General features: G+C 40.5%; 1 protein-coding gene across 1 annotated transcript; it reads left to right on the plus strand.

Moving 5' to 3' along the window:
* Positions 1-3,191: 3,191 nt before the first annotated feature.
* LOC121957826 (SH3 domain-binding protein 5) lies at positions 3,192-23,627 on the plus strand. The gene is made up of 9 exons (XM_042506613.2): positions 3,192-3,478; positions 4,517-4,579; positions 9,302-9,430; positions 18,146-18,310; positions 19,321-19,451; positions 19,708-19,750; positions 20,975-21,191; positions 21,343-21,705; positions 23,240-23,627. Exons 1-9 carry the CDS (start codon positions 3,395-3,397, stop codon positions 23,413-23,415), a joined length of 1,371 nt encoding a protein of 456 aa, XP_042362547.2. The 5' UTR covers positions 3,192-3,394; the 3' UTR covers positions 23,416-23,627.
* Positions 23,628-23,914: the final 287 nt, after the last annotated feature.

Below are 23,914 nucleotides of genomic sequence, written 5' to 3' on the forward strand. Positions count from 1 at the left end.
GACATACATTTATATAGATTATGATTGATCCATTCATTAATTCACCTCAGCCACAAATATTAAAACACATTTAATCTTATCCTTCTAGTGTAGTGTTGGCTATGGATTAAAATACTGAAAACTTGAAACATCATTTGATTATTAATTTTTTAAAACACTTTTTAGACAAATAAATATGTAAATAAACACATAAAGACAAACAAAGATCCCCTCACTTTAACCCTTTGAGCCCTGGAGCAACATCACCTCTCCTCACTTATGCGGCTTTCAAATGCCTTTAAATGGTAAATGGACTTCACATGTACAGTGCTTTTTTAGTCTTTTTGACTATTCAAAGCACCTTCACAAGATATGTCCCATTCACACAGTGGTGGTCAAGACTACCGTACAAGGTGCCACCTATTAGGTAGTAACCATTCACATGCACGCATACTCCGATGACGCAGCATCAGGAGCAATTTGGGGCTCAGTATCTTGCCCAAGTATGCTTCCACATGTTGCCCAGAGAAGCTGGGGAGTGAACCACTGACCTTCTGATTAGAGAACCGCCCGCTCTACATCTGAGCCACAGCCACCCAAATGTGTAACATGTAGTTAAATCTTAAAACCTGAGCAAATTGTTGTGATTTCTTTCAAAAACATGGGAAAAAGGAATGCAGCAAGAAATGTCCCTCATATTGCATTAAATCGTTTTTTCAACCCTTCCCAAAGCTTCAAATATTTTTCCTTGAGCCTCTCTGAGTGATTTGGGGAAAATGAATGACCCTCCCTTCACCACAAATGAGTTGTTCATTAGTGCATATAGGTCAGATTCCATACGTAAGGTCATCTCTAAACTTTATAGACTACAGGAGATAAAAATAACGAACACCATATATATAAAACAAAAATGGGACAGGGAAACTAACAATTGCCTCCTAGAAGATATTTGGTTAAAATATTGTGAATTTCAATGGAAGATATCAAGCTCAAACACATGGAGATCATTCGGCTGGAAATGTCTCATTAGGTATTTCACTACACCAGCTCAACACAGCTACCAGGCAGGATCTGCCAGCTGCTGGAGGTTGTGTCATTCCCAGGAGGCTAATCATTATCATTTGTTTTGGGCTTGTCCAAAAATAAATACTTTTTGGCGTAAGATTTATTCAGAACTAGTAATAATATTTGGAACTGACATTTCATTTAACTGGGATGAACTTCTTTTTGGACTTGTACTGTCAGCTAATGTAAGTGTGAAGAGTAAATATTTAATCGGAATACTGAGTCTAGCTGCTAGAAAAGCAATAACAAAAAAATGGCTTAAGCCAGACACCCCAACTATAGATGAATGGTATGATATCATTTATGAGATTTTCGTTATGGAAAGAATCACTTTCTCAATGAGGCTTCAGCAATCTAAGTTCGATGACATCTGGAAGCAATGGAAAATGTATATCTCCCTGAAACGCCCCTCTTTTATTTAAGGTTCTTTTTTCTATATTTATTTTATTTTCATTTTTTGACCATATAAAGACGCACTGGATTAATTATTTATTTAACTGTAATATTTCAACAGAAAACACCCCATGTTCATGTTAGTGTTAATGTTTAAGGAAAAGAAAGATATACATATGTGTATGTATGTATGTATGTATGTATGTATGTATGTATGGGTGTGTATGTAAGTATATATGTTGTATGTATATATATATATATATATATACATATATATATATATATATATATATATATATATACATATACAATTTTTTTTTTCTTCCTTTTTTCCTTTTTTCCGGACATTTGAGGCAGACAACGGAAACTAGATATACGCCCAAATGATGTCCCAGATGTAAATGTCGGTTTCTGAACGTCTGACTCTGTATATCTGATTCTGAATGTCAATAAAAAATAAATTAAAAAAAACAAAAACAAATGAGTTGTTAGATTTTAAAAATTGATACTTTGATGTTTGAAGGTAAAAACTTGAACATATACTGGAGTTGAAAAAAGGATCATTTTTTCACTCTTAACGTGGATGATGTCTAAAGAGTTTATTTTTTTGGCCAAATTTTTAATTTATAAAGTAAAGGGATTTTGATGACATAGACTTTAGTTGCTCAGATTTGGTTATGATCTGAAATCTCAACCATAATTTATGTTTTTACAGTGTCTGGCTATGATAAACTGTGTAATTTTGACATTTTTAAAAGAAAACATGAACCTGCAGATTTGGAAGACATGTTTTCTTTAAAATCTTTAAAAATCAATGGTCAAATAAATACCAAATACAGACATTTCAGACAGACATTGTATGCCCCCCCCCCAAGCCAAAATAACAACCATGAGTTCCTCCCCACTGCTTAAAAAATTGACATGCCCCCCAAACATGCCCTTTAGTTTCACTTTCAAATACCTGTAAGAAAAAGAGGTTTTGAATTTCAAATTTGGTTTTATCTCTGCTGAAAATATCATCAAATAATAAAATTAGTGATTATTTTAATTATTGTTATTGTTGATACCAAACAGAAGATTTTCCCAGTAAAGAGTGTTTAGGAGTCACACAGTTGCCAGTGTTACAGGAACGCGCCTGCTGTCAGCTGACCTCCCCAGCAGAGGGCGACTCACACCCGCTCACTGTCCCAGAATGCAGCTGCGTCAAGTTCACAGCAAACACCTGCTTTAAGACCGGAAACAAGAGTGTCCCGACAAAATAATATGAAACTTGTAGGACATTAGGTAGACTAGGTTCGGACAAAAACGTGTCATTTAGGCTGAATTAAGTACACTTCATTTATAGACCATTAGGCTATTCAAATGAGTCTTTTGGTGCATGACTAGTTCGTAATGAGAACAGGTTGTTATTCATGGTGCAGGGAGGATCATGCATTTTCTCCTCAGGAAAAACTTCAGGAAAAAAATGTAGCTCAGGATATAATACAGCTGAAGTCAAATCCCAGCCATCGCCATACGCTGAAGAGTAAATTACAGTTCCTAACTCTCAGTAACACTCAAGTGCACAGGGCTGTGCCCTTTTTGAAGAGACAAGTATTTGTTATTTGATTAAGTTATTTCACCTCGTATGAACATTTGGATGCATTATCATGTGATAGCGGTCAGACATTTTAACAAAATTCTGCTGCAACACAGGCTTTTATTTTGAAAAGCTCAAACCGGAATCTGTCATATGCTGGTTTCCACAGCGGGTCTGCTGCCGATCCCCGAGATTGGAATCCTCCTCAATCGGATCTTCCGGCGGTCAGATAGCGGAGTCCTCTGCTCGCAGGGCATGTCCTGGTCTCTGGGTGAGGCTTAGTGGATCTCTGCTGGACCCTCTGCTGTCCAGCATTCCGGGGTCGCGCTGTCTTTACACTGAAGACCCATATTTTCTCTCACCAAAAATCTCCAGAAAATGGATCCTTTAAGAAACGGGACTGAGTGTGAGGAGGACTCTCAGTGTGCTGAGGAGGAGGAAGAAGTGGATCCGAGAATCCAGGTGAGCCTCCTAGAATGAGATCCAGATGTGGCGACCAGAGTGACACTGGGAGGATAAAGGGGACCCCAGTAGAAAGGAGCTCACTGCTGGGTTGTATGGAATATAGTTTAGTGGAATATAGCCAGTAAAAGCCAACAAAATTTTAAAATCATTACATTATTATTTTATTATACTATTAACACAGTGTTACTCAACTTATGGCCCGCGGGCCAAATTTTCCAATTAACAATACAAATAAAGTGATTCACACTGGGAATTGTTTTTGTACTTTTAGTATACATAAGGTGCCAGAGTGCATGAAACAGCATCAAAATAGAGCTTGTTTATCAAAAAAAGTTCCAGTGGAGGATCCCCCACATCCCCTGACAGAGGCCCTAAAAGACCCTCAAATCCTGTGATGTCCTGAAATCATAGAAACGACCTAAAGTCCTAGAAATGTCCTAAAAACCTGGAAACATCCTGAAGTCCTGGAAATGTCTTAAAATTCAAGAATTGCCCTGAAATCCTAGAAAAGTCCTAAAATCCTAGATATGCCTTAAAATCCTTGTAACATCCTAAAATCTTACAAACATTTTTAAATCCAAGATACTGGGGAATGTCTTTAAGTCCTTAAAACACCTTAAAATCACAGAAATGTCCTGAAATCTGTGAAACGTCCTAAAATCCTCGGGACATGAGCGGGGCTGCAGCGACTGGCCCCTGGTCATCTGTCATTTTACAGAGTTGGCCCCCGAAGCAAAGCAAGTTGAGTATCCCTGTGTCAATACTTTATTGCAGCCTTTACAGTTACAATTGAAATAATTTATAGTTATGTAAAAAAGTGTCATCTTTAATAAATAAAAAGTGTTTAGCACTCAGCGCACACACACACACACACACACACACACACACACACACACACACACACACAGAGTGAGGGCTGCATGCTCAGTATTTAGGTAAACAGAGGTCACAGTTTAGTCTTTACACTCCCAATGTGTATGAACCATAACTCCTCTCTCTCTCTCTCGCCCTGCATGCCATGTTGTGTGTAAACAGGGGGAGCTGGAGAAGTTAAACCAGTCCACAGATGACATTAACCGCTGGGAGAGTGAGCTGGAGGTAAGAGCAGACACCAACACTGCTGTCATTGTCATCAGTGGCTCTCCCTGCGGGGGAATCACACGGCCGAGCTGCAAAAGCACACTTTAAGTCTCACTTTCCAAATCTGACTCTGCTGTAAAGCAGTGAAAGCTCCTGTCTGTGCTGTGGGATAACTGATCTAGTTTAGACTGTTTAAGGTATTTGCCTAGCAACAAGGTCATTGCACAGAAACCATCCAGACCAAATGTTTTGCAAAGATGGAAATGTTCTAAATGCGGGAGCTGCTTCTGAGGAGAAATGTGGAAAAACTGAAGCGGCGGCTGGTCCTCCTTAATAACACTGCACTGTATGAACCCTCAGTGCCACAATAACTGTGATCTGAATGTTAAGTATAATATCTGAATGGCACATTTGGAGCGATTTAAATCCCAAGCGCTCTCCTCGTTTCCTGTAAAAACATACCAAACACTTAAAGAGGAAAAACGCTGTAAAGTGAAGCGAGGAGCAGCAGAAAAATGGCTGGTTGGTTGTTTTCTTTTGGGTGTTTGTGCAGCGCTCGCTCGGATCTAAACATTTACTAGATGGGTTACTGTTCAGCAAAAGCAGAAACATTCCAGAGGAAGGCTACAGTTTTCCTTAAAGTAGGCCCCTCGTGTTTCTCATTAGACCTTCAGTCATGTCCCAGTGCCACAAATCAGAGCTGGAATAAATGTTACAACAGACAGACAGGCAGGCACAGGACGGAAACGGGATCTGTAGACACACCTCAGAACCACGGTGGCTTTACTCAAGTATTCATGCTGGATCATTATTTTATATCCTGGTCATTTATAGCCAGGTGCTGTCATTTGAGATATATTTTTTTCCACTGTTTATGCAATTTTTTGAAGCAACAGTTGTGTCGCTGATGTTGTTAGATCTTTATTTCAAACATGCCAAATAAAATAGGAGAACAAAATAAAATTAAGCAAGAAAAACACCAGAATGCCCATTTAACATATTCTGTAAACAAACGTAAACAAAGTATTTCATGTCCGTAAAGGGAAAAGGAGTAGGACGAATTTAATACTCATCAAATCCTACCACCTTTATTCAGTTTTATATACATGTATATTTGCACACTGAAAAAACAAGAACAGATTAGTCTCAATAAACAAGTACACAAACATCACAAAACAACACATGAATACAGAAAACAATACAGCAGGAGAGCCAATCCCAGCTGTCATTGGGCAGAAGGCGGGGTACACTCTGGACAGGCCAGACTATCGCAGGGCCGACACATATAGACAGACAGCCTTGTCAATATATATGTTTTTAAAAACATGTTTAAATTCATTAAATGTTCTGTGTGTTTTCAACTCTATACTTCAGCTGTTGCATAAATTAACACCTCTGACTGTAATATAATATTTTGTATTAGTCCTCACTGACTGTTTCTACACACTAAATCCTCTCAGATCATTAAACTTTCTTTCATTTGAAACAACTTTTGGATATTTTGAGGTAAAAACACAGACAGAAGCAAACAGAAAATGAAATATAGAGTGGCGGACCTCTGGATTGACCTTAGGCTGCAGTGAGGCAAACTTTAGTCACAGTTCAGTGGATGTGCTGAAAAGATTTCAGCTCTGTATAGATGTCTTGGTGATGCATTATGATGTTTTGAAATCTGGAATATGAGATTTCTAGAAATGTAGATTTATTGTAATAGGTCTCGCCCACCTAAAGCAATCATCAAATTTTAAGCTTGGACTAAGTCATGACTCTCATACATCAGCATCAACTTTGTTACAATTGTCTATGCCATTTTTGATTTCTGAGTATTTATGTAAAATTGAACTTGAAAACAAATGTTTGAAAAATCATTACTTGAAAATGGATTTACAATTTTTATATATACATACATATATATATATATATATATATATATATATATATATATATATATATATATATATATATATATATATATATATATATATATAAAACTTTAGATCAGTGATCTGTAGATGATCTTGCCAAAGTTTTGGGATGATTGGCCCAACAGTCTGGGACTAGCTTGCAAAAGTGTGATTTTCAGAAAGTTAAAAGAAAGTCCCCAAATTTGACATTTCTAAAGCAGAGGACCATTGAAGCAAAGGTGCAGATGAATTGAGACATTAATATGGTGAAATAATTTTGACTCTTAGCCAAGCTGTTTTTGATATATTTGCTGAAATGCCAAACTGATCATAACAGCACCACCTTGAGATACTTGAGTGTCTTTTTTTATTTGCCTAAGTAGTGGGTGGAATTCGCTTGCCAATTTGGTGAGGATTTGTCTGGTGGTTTTTACTGCAGGAACATTTTTAGCTGAGAACAATAAGATGAAGAAAGAAGAACATTTAGAACAAAAACAATAGGGCTCCAGCGGGTTGCTGCTTGGACCCGTAAAGAAGGCGACTCATAGTGAGGCAGAATGAAAGTAGGAAAGTGAAAAATGCGTAAAGTGTCGCTTGCAGGCTGCAGGCTGTTTCCCTGCAGAGTCTGGAGTTGATTATAACCATGTACAGTAGATTCAGAGGATTCAGGAAAAGCTGAGGCAGCGAGGTTAAAGCCAAGTTCAGATATAAGGCTCTCTACGCTGCCAACACAATGGCACACAGACAACACTGTGTGTTAGAGATGAAGGGGCAGTGAGGCCATCAGTCTTTGCCATCATTACAGAATATACTAACCAGTCTGCATGCTGCGTCACAGCCTCATAGCAGGAACAGGAAGTCAGCAACATAATGATGTCACAGGAAGTGTGCTTCCTGTAGGGCCCTCTCCCTTTTCTCTCTTTTACCCTCGCTTGTATTCTTCCCTCGGTTTTTTTTTTTTTTTTTTATGAACAGGATGCAGGTGCTGCTGCCTTTCAAACTCTGTAAATTACAACACACAGACAGCTGTACACACACACATGCACATACACACACACACACACACACACACACACGCACACACACTCAGTAACCCTGCCATATAGATTAGGTGACGACAGACCTCATTTCTGAAGAGCATGTCTCGTGTCACTGAGCCACTTTGGGCTTTCTGCAAACAAATATGCACACACACACACACACACACACACACACACACACACACACACACACAGATGATGTTGCAAAGTGCACAATATCAGTGCTCACAAACAAATTTAAACTGATTTCATCAAGAAAGACTCAGTACATTTACATGATGAATGTAAACGTACTGATTTACACTGATTTACCTAAAACTGTAATTTTAAAATACATGTAAAAATGGTAGTCAGACTGAAATCTCACTTAGTAGAATTTCTTGAAGTCGGACAAACACACATAGATAATGCAGTCAGGGGTCACTTTACTCTTTCATGTAAAAGCACCAACTGGACCTGAACTGGCCTCGGCATTCTGCACAAGCTCCAGGCTTTGACCTGGAAGTTGAACAGTATAAATTCATAGAAGAAAGCCAAAAGAAACAAAAGAAGAAGAGGGGAAGTAAACAAAACAAGTAACAAGTAATGCATACAGTATGTAGAAAATGTACAGTGCCGAACTGCATCCATGTTTTGACGGTTGGACATGCAGCCCATTTGCCGCTTGCTAACTTCTTTGGTATGTGACCTAACAGATTAATGGAAGAAGGCCCAATAGCAACTAGGTGAAAGGGGCATATCGCCTCCTAAAGCAGCAAAGTTGGACATACTTTCATCAGTAAATGGATTCTCCCCCACTGCTTGTATACTGGGACAAGGTCAGGAGTCCAGTTAAATGGTCTGATTGAGCTATAACAGTGGCTCAACTTAACTGTGCATGTAAACGCACTGAATATATAGAAAGCCCCTTTCCTACTCTACAAAAAAAAAACACTAACGCCATCAAAAATCTGGCTTTTTACTATGATGGGAAAGGTAACAATCAGCATTCAGACCTGGATCAAATGACTCCACAGTAGTCACAGGTATTTGTCGGCTCTGACTGGCATCAATGGGAACACAACACCCAGGTGAACGTGCTAATTTTAGCTACAATACCGAAAAGATGCAATGATAGGGTCGCCACAAAATACCATCCATCTTCGCCCAAGCAGTGCTCGAACATTGCTCCAAATTAGTCTGCACCGAGTTTGAAATAGAGACTGAATAGGTAAGGAGAGGTAACCACTCTAACATTTTCACTGGTCTCCATGCTGCTTTTTATTGTTTATTAACCTGTTTGTTCATGACGTGGAATGTGACACACTAAAAAAGCGACACACACACAGAGAAAGGAAAACTCATCTGCTGCAGACCAATGTACACATCTCTGCTATACTGGCAAAGGGAAAGGAGTTTATAGCCTATTTTTAGTGGGTCTTCCGATGTTTAAAAAAACACAGTGTGCATGGATTAATTTTGGTAGAAAAGGAGTATACGTTTTGCACAACAACACTGAGGAGCAAAACCAAAACTGAGATACAGTTTCTTTGTATATCAGTGCACGTGCTCATATTTGGCTTATGGTTTAGAGATGACTTTAGAGGCACCAGGCCAAACTGATCAGGGCCAGCAGGACAGCACGAGCCTCAAGGCAAGCCAACATGTGGCTAAAGCTTAAAACCTCAAACACAAGAGGAAATACAGTCATAGTTAGGATACAAAACTTCAGTTCTCACCTTCACAACAGCTTTGAAATGCATCATTATGACTGTAGATTGACTGATACATTTAAAAACGAATGTGTTTGTGTGTAGGACTGCCGTCAGCGGTTTCGCGCTGTGCTGGTAGAAGCAACAGTGAAGCTGGACGAGCAGGTGAAGAGGATCGGACGAGCTGTGGATGATTCCAAACCATACTGGGAAGCCCGCAAAGTAGCAAGACAGGTACACACACGTACACACACACACACACACACACACACACAGACACAAGGGTACATACACACACATTCACAGAGGGGTGCAGTAGTCAGTGAGGTCAGCAGACACTGAGTGTGAGGGCAGGCTTACTGAGGATGAGAAGTTTAAATAGCTCAATATCTACTTAAAGGGAGCACAGTCACATGGTGTCTATTTTTGGACTCAGTCACACCTCTGTATCCTAAGCTGCTGTCACACACACACCAGCTCAGTGTGGGGAAGAGGAATTGTCTGAGGCTACATCCACACTAAAATGTTTTTGTTTTAAGACCTGTAACTATTGCTATGTTTATTCCTAGCATCCATGTTACTTTGGCATTTTGGAAGCCCTAAAATGGATACCTTTGAAAATGCAGATGACTTAGTTTTTGTTTGAAAACTCTGGGGTTGTGTTTCAGTCTGGACGGGCACAAACAGAGACTTTTGAAAATGATGATGGCGCAGACATTCCAGTGTTTACCACAGAATTAGAATCTCTGTGTGGCGCTATCATTCTGTGTCCTCTCTATGAATTTGGATGCTTTTTGTGGGTCCATGAAAGCAGAGCAGGCAGAACTTAATACAGTTTTTTTTTCCCTCAGCACATGTTAAGCTGTGGGGTGGATAATTGATCAGTCCATCTGATCAGAGTTGATCAGATCAGATTGATGGATTAAAGGAGCAGCAGATGAGTGTGAATGCAAATATTCACACCTAGCTCAGTGAATGGTTAAGTTTCTCTTTCACTGCGCCAGATGTTCTGCTGCTCCCTCTGTGCCCGGATTATGCTCTACGCTCCTGTGTGTTGCAATCAATAACCAAACAGAAAATATTTTCCAAAAGAACTCAAAATGAACAGTCCAGCTCCAAAAATATAAAATCAGTATGTGGTGGCAGATGTTTTAATCGTGGTGGGTAGCCACAAATAAATTAATGTGTGAGAAACCCTGTCATGTTCACTTCCTGACTGAGTCTTAGTCACAGCTCGTCAAGTCAGAACATTAAAGCTATGTCTACATACCTTTAATGATGTCATGCTTTTTGTATGGGAACTCCTTTCCCATCACAATGGCTTCCTCCAGCAAAACAGATAATGCTCCTCGTACTACTCTGTTATATCGCCATATTTTTAGTGCAACGAGCTATTTCTGTTTTCTGCCACCTTGACCACTTTATACATGTGTTACTTTCAGTAACACTTCCACCTCGTCATCAGTCAAAGCAGAGAAATCTCTGGTCTTGCTTTTTCATTATCTCCAAAATATTTTCGGTAACCAAGCAACCAACTGCAGAGAAGATAATCTGCTCCCTGTTTGCACCCAATGTACACGAGCGGCCATGTGATATGCATTTTTAGGCATTTTAATATAGATGGAAATCTATTCTAAATTCTAATCTATTTCAAAACACCGTTAAAAATCTGAGTTTCCCACACATTCATTTGTTTGTGGCAGACCGCCATGACTGTAACATCTCCTGCTAGGTATTCATTTTATATTGTTCATTAGGAGCGCTACTGGAATATACAATATATACCATACAGTCGTGCATTTCATCACATTGTTGGATCACAGAGCACACACTGAACACAGACGGAGCAGCAGAACACCAGGCAATGTGTAAATTAAACCTTACACTTCATTGTGCTGGGTCTAAAAGTGTCACAGCCGCTCGATCTGATATGATCAACTGCTGCTGAGGAAAAAAAAAACTCATGAAGAGTTCTGCCTGAGCTGTGTTAACGGACATGCAAAAATATCCGAATTTAGAGAGGAGACACAGAATGATAAAAAGGGACACACACAAGATAAAAATAAAAAATACAAAAAATATCACCAAAAAAACTGCTGAACCCCCCATTGTAAGCTACCAACACATATGCTAATATTTGATAAACTCTGAAAATTGATGTTATTCATGTGGATGTGGTCTGGCTGCACTGAAACTGCCAGGCTCATCATATTTGTCATTATCTGTGTTGCTTCCTTTGCTGCATCTCAGAGGCCTCTGTGTTTTCATGTATGCTGAGGGAAAGTACAGCGACTTCCCTCAACGCTAAGTATGCAGTCCCCTCTCCCATGGGTCATGTCCTTCACTGTCAAACTGCTCCAGCCTGTTGAGGCTTGGACCTGATAGCTTGGCACCAGAACTTTAGAGTCCAGCACCCCCCCACCTCTCAGCCAATAAGGAAGGAGCTTATGAGTCATTCATCAGAGGGCTGACATTTGTGTGTCAGGGCTGAGCTGTCAAACTGAAATAGACTCTCTGTGTGTGTGTGTGTGTGTGTCCCTGCTTATCTCTGTGGCAATATGACAAATTACCTGGCAGTACCATCGTCTTCTGACGGTAGCACGTGAGCATCAGGGATTACTGATAGGTTTTGAATTTTGACTTAGGATCCAAAGGCTCTTATAGCTTTGTGTGTGTGTGTGATGGGGTGGGGGTGGGGGGGTGATCAGGGGGTTAAATAGAGCAAAGCCCTTAGATTGAACTGGTGTATTGTCTGGTCATGATTTATGGATGAATATTTAAAATTTAATACATGACCTATTTTAAAGGGATTCAAATGCTTACCCTCACTGACCCTGCCAGAATAAAAACACTCACACGCACACACACACTACCTAACCCCACCCAAACTCGTCTCAGCCCCCAACCCCCCATGTTTATCCTCCTACATTCCAGCAGACTGGGGGGGTGGAGGGTGGCGGTAGGAATTCGCCTGTACTGTCCTATCTTTTGTCCTTTTTATCCAGCATTCTCTTTTGCACCAAAGCCTGTCTGTCTGGCAGTCTGTCTGCTGCACCCCTCTCTCATTCTCTCTATCTAACTCTTTACCCACTCATCTCCACAAAACTGTAAATGGGGTGAACACCTCAAAGAAAAGGTGTCAGACAGGATGACAGCGTCTGACATGCCAATTTAAAATGAGTCATGTGTACAGTTACACACATATACACACACACTTACACAGTAGGATGATAGAAACAGGCGTCATGCATGTTCAAGGTGACAGTGTGTCATGCTATTTCAGACCAAAGCCACACTGTGACACCTAGTTAATTAACTGATAACAATGCCTGTAATTAGCATGCAGTCCCACACTCAGCAGGCTCTGTGCCACATACAGAACTGCAAACAGTGTCCTCCACCTTCAATGCATGTTACTCACCAGGGTCCTTATGATTTGTCATCATTTGTTCAATTGTTTGTCTTTTTTTGCAAAAGCAAAGAAAGGCAGAGACTGACTGTGTTTGGTCAGTTTATCTGCTGACAACAACACGAGCAAACACCAAAGGAAGTTTGGTGGGCTCTGCCCAGGAAGTCCTGAGAAGCAGGGCCATTTCTAGGATTTGAGGACATTCAGTGCGTTTACTTGATGTTAGAAAAAGTGGAATAATTGTGTGTCATAATGCAGCATTTCCTACCCCAAAGTTATTGTGAATAAACAGGGCTGTGAATTTAAGGGATTTTTTTCCTTTAAAATGTTGAGGTGATTTTTTAAAAAACTTTTGGCTATTTTTTTTTCTTTAAAACTTTTTTTTGTTGATATTTTTGGTGATTTTTAAAGAAGACATGCCTCCCAAACCCTTTGGGCTGGCCGAAATAAAAATCAGCACCATTTATTATAGCCAAAAACTGTAAAACCAGAAATTATTGTTGTGCTATTTATGTAATATTTGGGGCTGAAGCCTCGAACACCAAGGCCCAATGACGCCACTGCTGTGAACGACGGGCACTTTTGTATGACGCTTTATCTCAAAAACCCATGATGGATAGCATGAAAGTCTCACTACTTTCACTTCTTCTTTACTCATGGTTTGTCCTCATCAAATATCTATCACCATCCTTCTGTTTTCCCTGCACCGCCTCTCTTCTCTGAGCCTGGGAAATGGGTCATGATGGAGAACACAGAGGAGGGATTCATCTTTGCCGGTCAAACTCACAGATTACATGCAAAGAACTACTTTTATCTTTACACTCCCCTCCTCTATCTCTTCAGCATCTCCAGGGGGTCTTACCAACCCTGGACCAGCGATATCACTACAACACGACACAAAAGATGTCAGCATGTGCATTTCCTGCAAATCTCTGCTTGCTTGCGTCATTGTTGGAGGCTTTATCATGAACCTAGCTGACAGAGGCAGGGGTGGTGTCACAGGGGTTAATGTAGGAGAGAGGCAGGGGAGGCTGTGAGAAAAACACAGGGAACAGCTGAGAGACCTGCGCTGACCTTTTGGGAGTCTGTCATGTTCAAACCTTTTATTGTGAAATGTGTGGCTCATCATGATGAACACACAGTGAACTGCAGGTGAATGAATGACTGACAAATGAATGAAAATTTATGTCAGACATGTGAAAACATAATAACATACAAACAAACAAAAAGTCAATTAGCTCCAACAAATAAGCAGAATAAAGTGAAACATTGAAAAACAAAATAAGCAGACTAAAGTGGTAAAACATGTTACAAAAAATAAATTTCATTTACAAGCATTGACACGCCTGAAAAGGAGCAGGAAGAAGTTAACACTTATTTAATCCTACCCCTTCTGCACAACTCAATCATTAATCTCTATTTTACATAAATATATTACATATACACATGTATATAAATATACACATATGTACATATACACACATAGAAACACATACATATATATACTGTATATATACATTCTATACACATTGCATACATACACACATACCTCTACACATGTATAAACACATCTTGAGTTTAAGTACAATGTTTTGGTTTGACATCCGACAACTTTATTGTCTTAGTTTGTGCTCACCGCTCTCGTGGAGGACTCAAAAATGAAGACAAGACAAAAGTGAGAAAAACTGCAGTTCTTCGAATGTCCACTTTGGGCTGGCTCCAAAAACGAGTCAGTCCACATAGAACCCCATGTTAACATGCCTAGTGTTCCAGCTGTCTTCCTTTCTTCCTTCCTTCCTTCATTAATGAATGAAGTCCTAATTAACCATACAATAAAGTATAAGTGCATGCTGCTATCTATGTAAGTTGATTTTATTTATAAAGCCCATTATCACAAATCAGAGTTTGCCTCAGAGGGCTTTACAGCAACACCCCTCTGTCCTTAGACCCTCACATCACCCAAGGAAAAACTCCCCCAAAAACCCTACAACGGGGGGGAAAAAATGGTAGAAACCTTAGGAAGAGCGACTGAGGAGGGATCCCTCTTCCAGGACGGACAGACATGCAATAGATGTTGTAAATAACAATTAAATTACAATAATGACATAAAGGAAAGAGAAAGAGAGAGACGGAAAAAGAGAGAGAGAAAGAGAGAGGGAGAGAGATGCATAGCAATAATGGTAATAATAACATATCATATATCAATGGTGATAGACATAAAATTACTAAATGCACTCTGATAGCATGTGATGTTACATGCAAATATCATAGGCGTTGTTAAGAATCCCATGTGTATATTATTAGTGGAGGCATGACTCATAATAATAGCAGTAGAAGGTCGCGTCACACAGGATCACGGCATCGGCACAACCAAGGCCCACAACACAGGCGCAGCCACAGACAGGACCACAGCAACAGCACAACCAAGATCATGATCCAGGCGAGCTGGAGGTACAACATCAGTGCAGCCACAGCATGAGCACGGCCAAAGGCAGGGTCACAGCACCAGCACAGCTATCACCACAATCCAGGCGCAGCCAAGATCCAGAAATGTACGAAACAAGGGAGCACCAATGCTCCGGAGAAGAAGTTGATTTAGTGTAATGCAGTAAAAAAGACATGAGCATAAAGACATGAGTGTTTGCAGATGGAGGGAGCAAGGGAAGGAAAGAGGAGCTCAGTGTATCATAATAAGTCCCCCAGCAGACTAAACCTATTTCAGCCCATCTAGGGACTGGTCCAGCTTGTAAGCTTTATCAAAGAGGAAGATGGTTCCATTAAAGAAGAGCGTGGTAACTGAAGGTTCTGGTTCCCATCCAACTTTTGGAGACTTTAGGAACCACAAGTAACCCTGCATTTTCAGAGTGCAGTGATCTTGAGGGTTGGTAAGGAACTATGAGCTGTGACAGACAAGACGGGGCCTGACCATTAAGGGCTTTTTGGTAAGGAGGAGGATTTTAAATTCAATTATGGATTTTTCAGGGAGACAGTGCAAAGAAGCTAAAACAGGAGAAATATGATCCCTTTTCTTGATTCCCATTTGTACACATGCACACGTATTCTGGACTAGATGGAGAGACCTCAGAGACTTGTTGGGGCAGCCGGATAATAGGGAGTTGCAGTAATCCAGGCTAAAGCAACAAATGCGTGCACTAATTTTTCAGCATCTCTTTGAGACAGGATATGTCTAATTTTTGCAATGTTACGCAATTGAAAGAAAGCAGTCCTTGAAGTTTGTTTTATATGGGAGGCAAAAGATAAATCTTGATCGAATATAAGGTTCCTTACAGTTGTGCTAGAGAGTTGTGCAAGGCAATGCCATCTACAGAAATGATATCTTTTGAAAAAGAGTTTCTGAGGTGGTTGAACCAAGAACAATAACTTCAGTTAAATGCATTCTGGTGCCGCCCCTCTTATTACACATTGAGTGAGTATAATCTGTCCAATCCCCAAAAATGTCTCATGCACAGAGTGAGTCTATAACTCACTTCATAAAAGTGATAACTCACTTTGCCCCTTTCCTAAAAAAAAAGCACCTGTCAGCAAATTGATGTTGAGTTCATAATGTAACTGATAGCAATGGGTATACACCATTGCTGCTGGTTTCTTTCTTGCCATTTATTGATTTGGGGAAGATACACTCAGATTTCAAACCATTTTGGTTTAACACTGTGAAATGGTGTCTATTTTAACATGAATGAATGGCTTTGTTACATATTTGCCTACCACAGCAATGGCAAACAATAATCCATTCAAAATACTTAAGAACAGAAAACAAAGTAGAGCAGTAAAAGCTTGCTTCCATTGTAGCACACGGTCAACACAGATAGACGGTGTGATTAAAACAGGACGAGGGGCACAGAGACAGACTCAGAGTGTTTTATAAAATGTCAAAGAGTGACACACAACTGATTGTCCTGTTAAAATGCTGTACTGAACAAAGTGTACTCTGACCCTGCAGAGCTTTTAGAGGACTGCAGGAGAAGTATCAGTTCAGCCTGTTGTTGCATAATTTTGGATGTAAGATGATATGGCATAGTTTGGAGCAGAACTGTAACTTTTTTTCCTCCTATTAACTAAAAATCTGTGAGATGGGTTGGTGGATGAGGATGTAGTTTTAGCCCTTTTTACACAGAGGTAGCGCTATAAAGTCACCACTGTGTCCTGTCTTTATGCTTCCTTTACATTTTTGCACAGAACCAACAGAGTCTGCCTCTCATGGGACATTAACATGCACCAGCAGTGCTTTATAAACAATAAAAAACGTAACATGTCAAAAACAATAATTTACCCTCTCTGTTATATGGCAGCTGATCTTATCCTCTGCTCAGAGGGTAAGGAGCTCCCCAGTCGCATTGTTTTCCCAATGTGTGGACATTGCAGACAGTGCTGCTCTTATTATACAGACCCTGTTTGGCACTGTTTCTACCTCCTGTGGCGGTTTGAAGGGGGATCCACGATTGTACCTTTTATACAAATGGTGAGGTAGCACAACGGTGCAATAATCCTGCCTTGATCAGGCTGTGTAAAACAGGCTATGGTTTGTTCTGTTTTTGATTTTGGTTTGATAAGTAGCGGTACAACATTCCCAAAACTATATATGTGCTGTAATTTACAGTAGGCTTGGGCAATGTGTTATATTTCATACCTTCACACCAGCAATAGCAAGTTCTTATAAAAAGCATGTAGTCTTTTTGGTTTATTTTCATGCCTTTAATACCATACAGACAGACAGACAGACAGACAGACAGACAGATGGACACACAGACAGATAAGCATTTCCCTCTGGGACTCCCCAATATCACCATTAAATCCTGCTTATCATTCTGTTCTATCTTTTCTCAAATAAAAGCTCTTTATTTGATTTACCAACGACAAATGACCCAGCTAACCAAATGTTCTTTATTACTTCTTATCTTATTCCAGGAAATTTGATGCGAGTTACTGAAACCTCTTAGTATTCAGCCAGTCACTGACCTTAAAGTCAGGCCTGTATGGGTGGACAGAGTGGGTCCAAATATGTCCAGCATGATGGGAAGAATCCTGCCATTGAGTGTGACTGTGGGCAGGAAGAGCCCACTGTAAGCGCGTCAGATTTTCTTAGTGACAAAGCTTCTGTTTGTCTATTGTATCAAGGCCCGCTTGTCTTTCTGTTCATGTGTGTCTGTGTGTGATCTTTTCCTCCCTCCACGGCTGTCATAAGGAATCAACCGTGGTTCCTCCAGAGGAAATACTGGTCATGAATTACACACTGACACACAAGGACAAGTGATGCACTCATACCATGTGAGAACAAACGCTGGGCCAACTGGCTGCTGGTTATTAGTGTCAAATGAATGTCACGATGCTGTGATTTGTGCTCTCCGTCAGCTTTTCACACTTGTCACTTTTCATGACATCAGAATTGTGTAAAATCTCAGTCCTGCATTTCACCCGGAGTTCCAGTGCAGTGATATTTGAAAGCTCTTTTTTAAGCAGGACATTTGTAGCTTTTTACTTTTGATGTGATTATAAATAATTACTCTCTATCTGAACTCTAGGCCCAGATCGAAGCCCAAAAGGCCACTCAGGAGTTCCAGCGGGCGGTGGAGATCCTGCGGGCAGCCAAGGAGACCATAGCCCTGGCCGAGGAGAGGCTGCTGGAGGAGGACAGCCGCCAGTTTGACTCCGCCTGGCAGGAAATGCTCAACCATGCCACACAGAGGGTACGAACATGATGCAAGAAAGCTGAAAAACACTGAAAGGCTTCATCCTAACAAGTCTGTTGTGCTGGAGTGTGATGTGCAGACTGCCACCGACACTAATGATCAAGGAAGTGGAACCAGTAGATACTGTTATACTGGAATTGTCCGTCTTAAAGGGTAACTTCAGTATTTTTCAACCTGGACTGTTTTCTGATATTTGTGTGGCTGACTAATGGGAACAACAACAAAGTTATATAGTTAAAGTTATAACTGTATACTTTTAAATGAAATCGCAGGAATATCAAAATTTCTGATGTTTTTCTATGGAGGTCTACGAGCAGGATGTCCGAGTTCAGTGTGTATGTGATTGGCTCATGGCATTGGAGGGCAGGCCTTGCGATAGGGCAACTGAAACTTACCTTATCAGCTGCAGCCATTTCCTCCTCTCTTTTTCATTGATAGGAAACTAGTAAAATGACAATTCCATCATTTTTTTGGACTCAGATCTGTTCAAACAACAGCAAACACAGTACTGTGGTATTGTAAACAATACAAGGCTTGGACCTAGAAATAGGACTATAGTGTCACGTAGCCATTTAAAGACCGGATAAACACTAAAATTACTGTTTATTTAAACACAGTCTGGTGGGTTCAGCAATAGCGTTTTCGGGCTGTTTCTAGTTAAATATAAAGGAATTTGCTCTTTAACAAAAAAAGTATATTTGTTGGGAACTTTTTCACAGTGTTGTCAGACACTGATGATAACAATCTGAGTCTGTCAGCGGCAAAAACAAACACTTTTGTGGACTTAAATTGATGATGCACAAATGCTCCTAGTGGTTACATTGCAGCCTATTTGGTGACTGCCAGCTGCAGCGCTCTCCTGCAGTACTGGACCACTTTCAGAATCTTTTGTTCCCATTTGTCACTTCTTTAAAAAATCATAGGAAACGAAGGTCCAGGTTGAAAAATCCCAGTGTTATGTGTGGAAAGCTGGCTTTCATAACATGAACCTGTGTGGATTGTTTCAGGTGATGGAGGCGGAGCAGGCAAGAACACGGAGCGAAGCAGAACACCGAAAAACAGCAGCCAATTACAACTCATGTATAAGCCACATGAGGCAGCTAGAGAAGAAACTCAAGCGCTCCATCAACAAATCCAGGTCTGCTCCTCTCACTCATTCTCCTTTTTCTTTCCCCTGCTCTGGCCTCGCTGTGTGTGTGAGTGTGTTTGTGTGTGAGAAAGCTGGGATTCTGTCATCTGATGCAGTCCAGATGTTTGAGGGGTTGGCTGCGCAGTGTTGGGGTGTGCTCCCTTTGTAAGAGCCAAGGAATGTGAGTGCTCACAGAGGAGTGTTTTTCTTCCAGCAGTTTCTCCCTCCCTCTCTCTCACATTTTCTCCTTTCTCTCCCTCTGTAGGCCATATTTTGAACTGAAAGCCAAGTATTATCTGCAGCTGGAGGTATGTATGTCAGCAGGCTGTGAAGTCATTTAAAGTTAAGATACACTGAGCCAAACCAGTTTAAAGCACTGTTGTTTATACATTTTTCATCCACGGTAATGTACGTCCATCAGTCCGTGCTTCTCTTGGTCCAGACTGAAACATCTCACATTCACTCCTGCCCCCCCGTCACATGTTTTGGTCTCGAGTCAGACTTGAGTAAAACTTTGATGGCTTTAGACACAACATGTTGAAAAAAGGTTAGTTATATAGGTACGCACGCATCACATAGGTGCAACGCTATCAACAATCAACTTTCATGAGGGAAAAAAGGTTACACCTGCACACATACTCCATGCCACACAAGACCTGACGAAGATCCAGGCAGGATCAAAACATCTGAACTTGTGTGGCATGGAGTAAGTGTGCAGGCGTAAACATGACAAAATCAAAAAGACTTGCAACTCAACTTGGACTTTAACACCAATTACTTGTGGCTTCACTTGGACTTGAGCCTTTTGACTTGAAAGTACTTGTTACCTTTACCTAAAACCAAAGATTCAAGTGTGTTATCTTGGGGGGCCCAGTAGCTCAGTGGATAGTGTGGGTGCTCCATGTACAAAGGCACTGTCCTCACCCCTTTCATGCTTACATTCTGTCCTGTCAAATAAAATCAAAAACGCCCCATAAAAAATATTTTATGTCGTTTCATTACATCATCAAGTGCAAAACAAATCAGTTTATTTCCTTCATGTCCTGATTCAGCAAATGTTAACTTTAATCTTTTTATTCAACTTAGACATAAAACAGACAAAAACATAAGGAAACAGGACAGAAATATACAAAAATCCATTCTGTTGTGGTACCAGTTAATAATAATGCTATACACTTCAAAGAGTTCAAAGGTTTAAAGATGTGTGAAAGGCATCTGAAAGCAGCACAAGAAAGGTGCTTCAGGGTTCAAAGGGTTAAGACAGCTCACACTGAGTTTTATGACCACCTCACATCAAATGATCACCTAAAGTTTTTATTCTGACATTTGAAATGTATCTGCGACAGTAAAGTGCTTGAAAAATCGTGTGTTGTTAGCCATGTTTGTTTAGTAATGAAAGCACTCCCCCTGTCTGTTAATGTCATGCCCACTCAGCCTCAGAAACCCTTTTCTCACGTGTCAAAATGTTTTTGATTCATAAAGTTTTTACAAGAACGTGTGTTAACTAAGTACTTGTGTTTGATTTCAAACAGCAACTTAAGCGTCATGTGGATGAACGTCAGGCCAAACTTGTGGTTGCGAAGGCCGACTACCGCGCAGCACTACGCAACCTAGAGAGCATCTCTGAGGAGATCCATGCCCAAAGACGCTCCATCGCCATGGGAACCAGGGAGCAGGGTGTCGGTGCGGAGGGAGACGCAGGCAACGAGGACATTGCCAACTTCAAGATGGAGTCCGACGGGCTGTCAAGTGAGTCTAACTGAAGCTCAGAAAAGATCCACATTGTCATCCATCCATTTTTGTTTTGTTGGTGCATGTGTGTGTCTGCGTGTTTAATGTGTGTGTGTGTGTGTGTGTGTGTGTGTGTGTGTGTGTGTGTGTGTGTGTGTGTGTGTTTCAGTGGTGTCCGTATCAATTGACGAGGAGGGCAGTCACAGTAGCAGCTCAGAGGAGGAGGCCGACACACACTCCACCTCCTCACCCTCCTCATCCTCCTCTCATCCTTCCACCTCTGCCTCCTCCCCCCCGGACATGCCCCGCTCTTACCCCTCCTCCTTGCTCCACACCACCTGCTCCTACCTCTCCTCCTCCCCCCCCTCCTCCTCCGTCCTGTCCTCCTCCTGTCCCTCGGGCTTGGAGTCAGTGAGCCCCTGTGGCTCTCGTGACACGGACTCGGCGTGCGGTTCTGGGCACGCCTCGCCTCTCCTGGGCCCTCGCAGCCAGTGCAGCGGAGCTTCCTCTCCGGACTGTGACCAAGAGAGAGGTGTGTGTCCATCACATCAGTGTGTGTGTGTGTGTGTGTGTGTGTTGACTCCTGATGTGACGCTTCATCCTGTATGTCAGAACTGTTTTATATTTTTGGAGTTTAATGTTTATGTAACATTTCAACATTCAGTTTTTAAAATGCACTTTTTTCTTTTTGGGAAAGCACTGTAACTAGTCCACGTGTCCTCGTAGAATGATTTGTGTGATATTGTACAAATTAGTGCCTCACAAATTACTTTCCATCCTTCACATAAAGTAATTGGGGTTAGATTTAGGAAGAAAAAAACATGGTGTTGATGTACTTTCACCCTCTGAGACCTGAGGAAACTGTCTTTTTTCCTTTTTTAAAACATGGGAAGAAGGAAATAAGCAACTAAAGAAGAGACAGCCCACAAATTTGCAAATTAGTAAAAAGTACAAGAAAATTACCTGAAAATTAGCATGCACAAAAAAACTAAAAGTAATAGTAATAATAATTCTGTAGAATAATAATGATTATGTTTAATTATGATTAAAATAAGTGTCAGTATAGTTAAGAAAATATTCTGATAAATGCAACAGATGACAGTAAAACAAAAGTCAAGTCAATAAAAGGCAAGTCTGAATAATACGTTTTTTTAAAGCGACTTAAAAGAAGACAACATGTCAGTGTTCCTGATCTCCTCCGTCATTCCACAACAGAATCAGTGCGCTGGCAGAAGCTGAGGCTGGAGTCAGAGATAACAGCGAGGTCATCCCCAACATCAGGCACAGTCCAATGTATCGGAGAACAGTCGCTTTTTTTGGCCAAGAAAGAAAAGCAGTTTCTATTTCTAAAATAAAAACCCAGTTTCAGTTCAAGCCTTTTTACATCTACCATGTCAGTCAGTGTTGCTCCTCTTTAATCATCATATGTGAGTTTGTGAGTCTTTATTGCGAATGATATCAGACGTAGAAGGTGATACAGTGTAAACTTTTATTGGGGAGAGCTGTTGAAGTTATAATAAGAAGATGTTAGACTTGAGTGATAAATTGCAGGATGTGGTACACAGTATATTTGCTAAAGGCAGTATAATTTAAAGTTGAGCTCACAGGTTTTAGCCTAGGTCTGTCTTATATGTTATTTCAGACATTTTCAAATCCCAAAACAGTTTTAACTTTGACCATTTTTAGGAGAAAATCACTGAAACTTTTTTTAAAATCATTAATTGTCCATTGGGAAGATGGAAAAGTAAAGACAGAAGCTAAAAATAACGAGTAGTTTGTCTGCACTAACGTGGAATCTGAGCAGACCCATTTGGGACAACAGTTTACCATCGTTCACCAGAGTAATATTGATACATATTAGTTTTTTATTGTATAACAGTTTGCCAAACAAACAGCATCATATCCTTCATGCGAGAGGTGGATGAGATGAGGAAAGTGTTTGGTTTTCCATGAAGTTCTGTTTCGTCAGTTGACTTGAACATGTAGATTTAGTCACAATTCTATGCTCTTTGTGTGTGTGTGTGTGTGTGTGTGTCTGTGTGTCTGTGTGTCTGTGTGTGTTGCAGGTGACAGAGCAGAGGGAGCAGAAGCGACGCTAGAAGCCGGTTTGAACAAGCTAACCTTGACTGTAGCACAAAAACAAGACGGGGACTCTGAGGATGAACAGGATGGCCTGTACATTAACCCCGACATGTCCTCTCCTCGCTCTGCCTCTCCCATTCTCTTACTCAATGGTGTCTAATGAATGCCTGTCACACTAAAAACACTCACTGTGCCCAGCGCCAAGCGTCCGGACTCTGTAGCAGAGCACGTGGAACAGGCAGGATTCAAGCTGCACACGCCAACCATCCTGACATTACGTGTCCATATTGTCTGATGGTGTCATGTTAAAGGTGCTACAGTGTTTGAACATAAGTGCATTGTTGTGAAATAAATTGTGAACATATGTTGTAAACAACTGAGAGCAGGCACAAGAGGATAAGCCTCTATGTGTATAACTAGCACACTGTCAAATCTGCCAAGTTGATCCTACTTAAAATAATTTTGGAAATTGATTGCATTGAAAAAGTAAATGATAATAATAATAAGGATAATAATAATAATAAATAATAAAATAAAACATAAAAAAACATAAAAAAAGTAATAATTCATAAATTAATTAATCTTAATTTATGTTTACTTCATGTCTTATTGTTAAGTTTATTTGACATTTAGTTACATTTACTTAAGTTTGTAAAGTT

This window comes from Plectropomus leopardus, chromosome 17 (assembly GCF_026936395.1).
Source record: "Plectropomus leopardus strain MGB_pleo_1.0 chromosome 17, ASM2693639v1, whole genome shotgun sequence".
Taxonomy (NCBI): Eukaryota; Metazoa; Chordata; class Actinopteri; order Perciformes; family Serranidae; genus Plectropomus; species Plectropomus leopardus.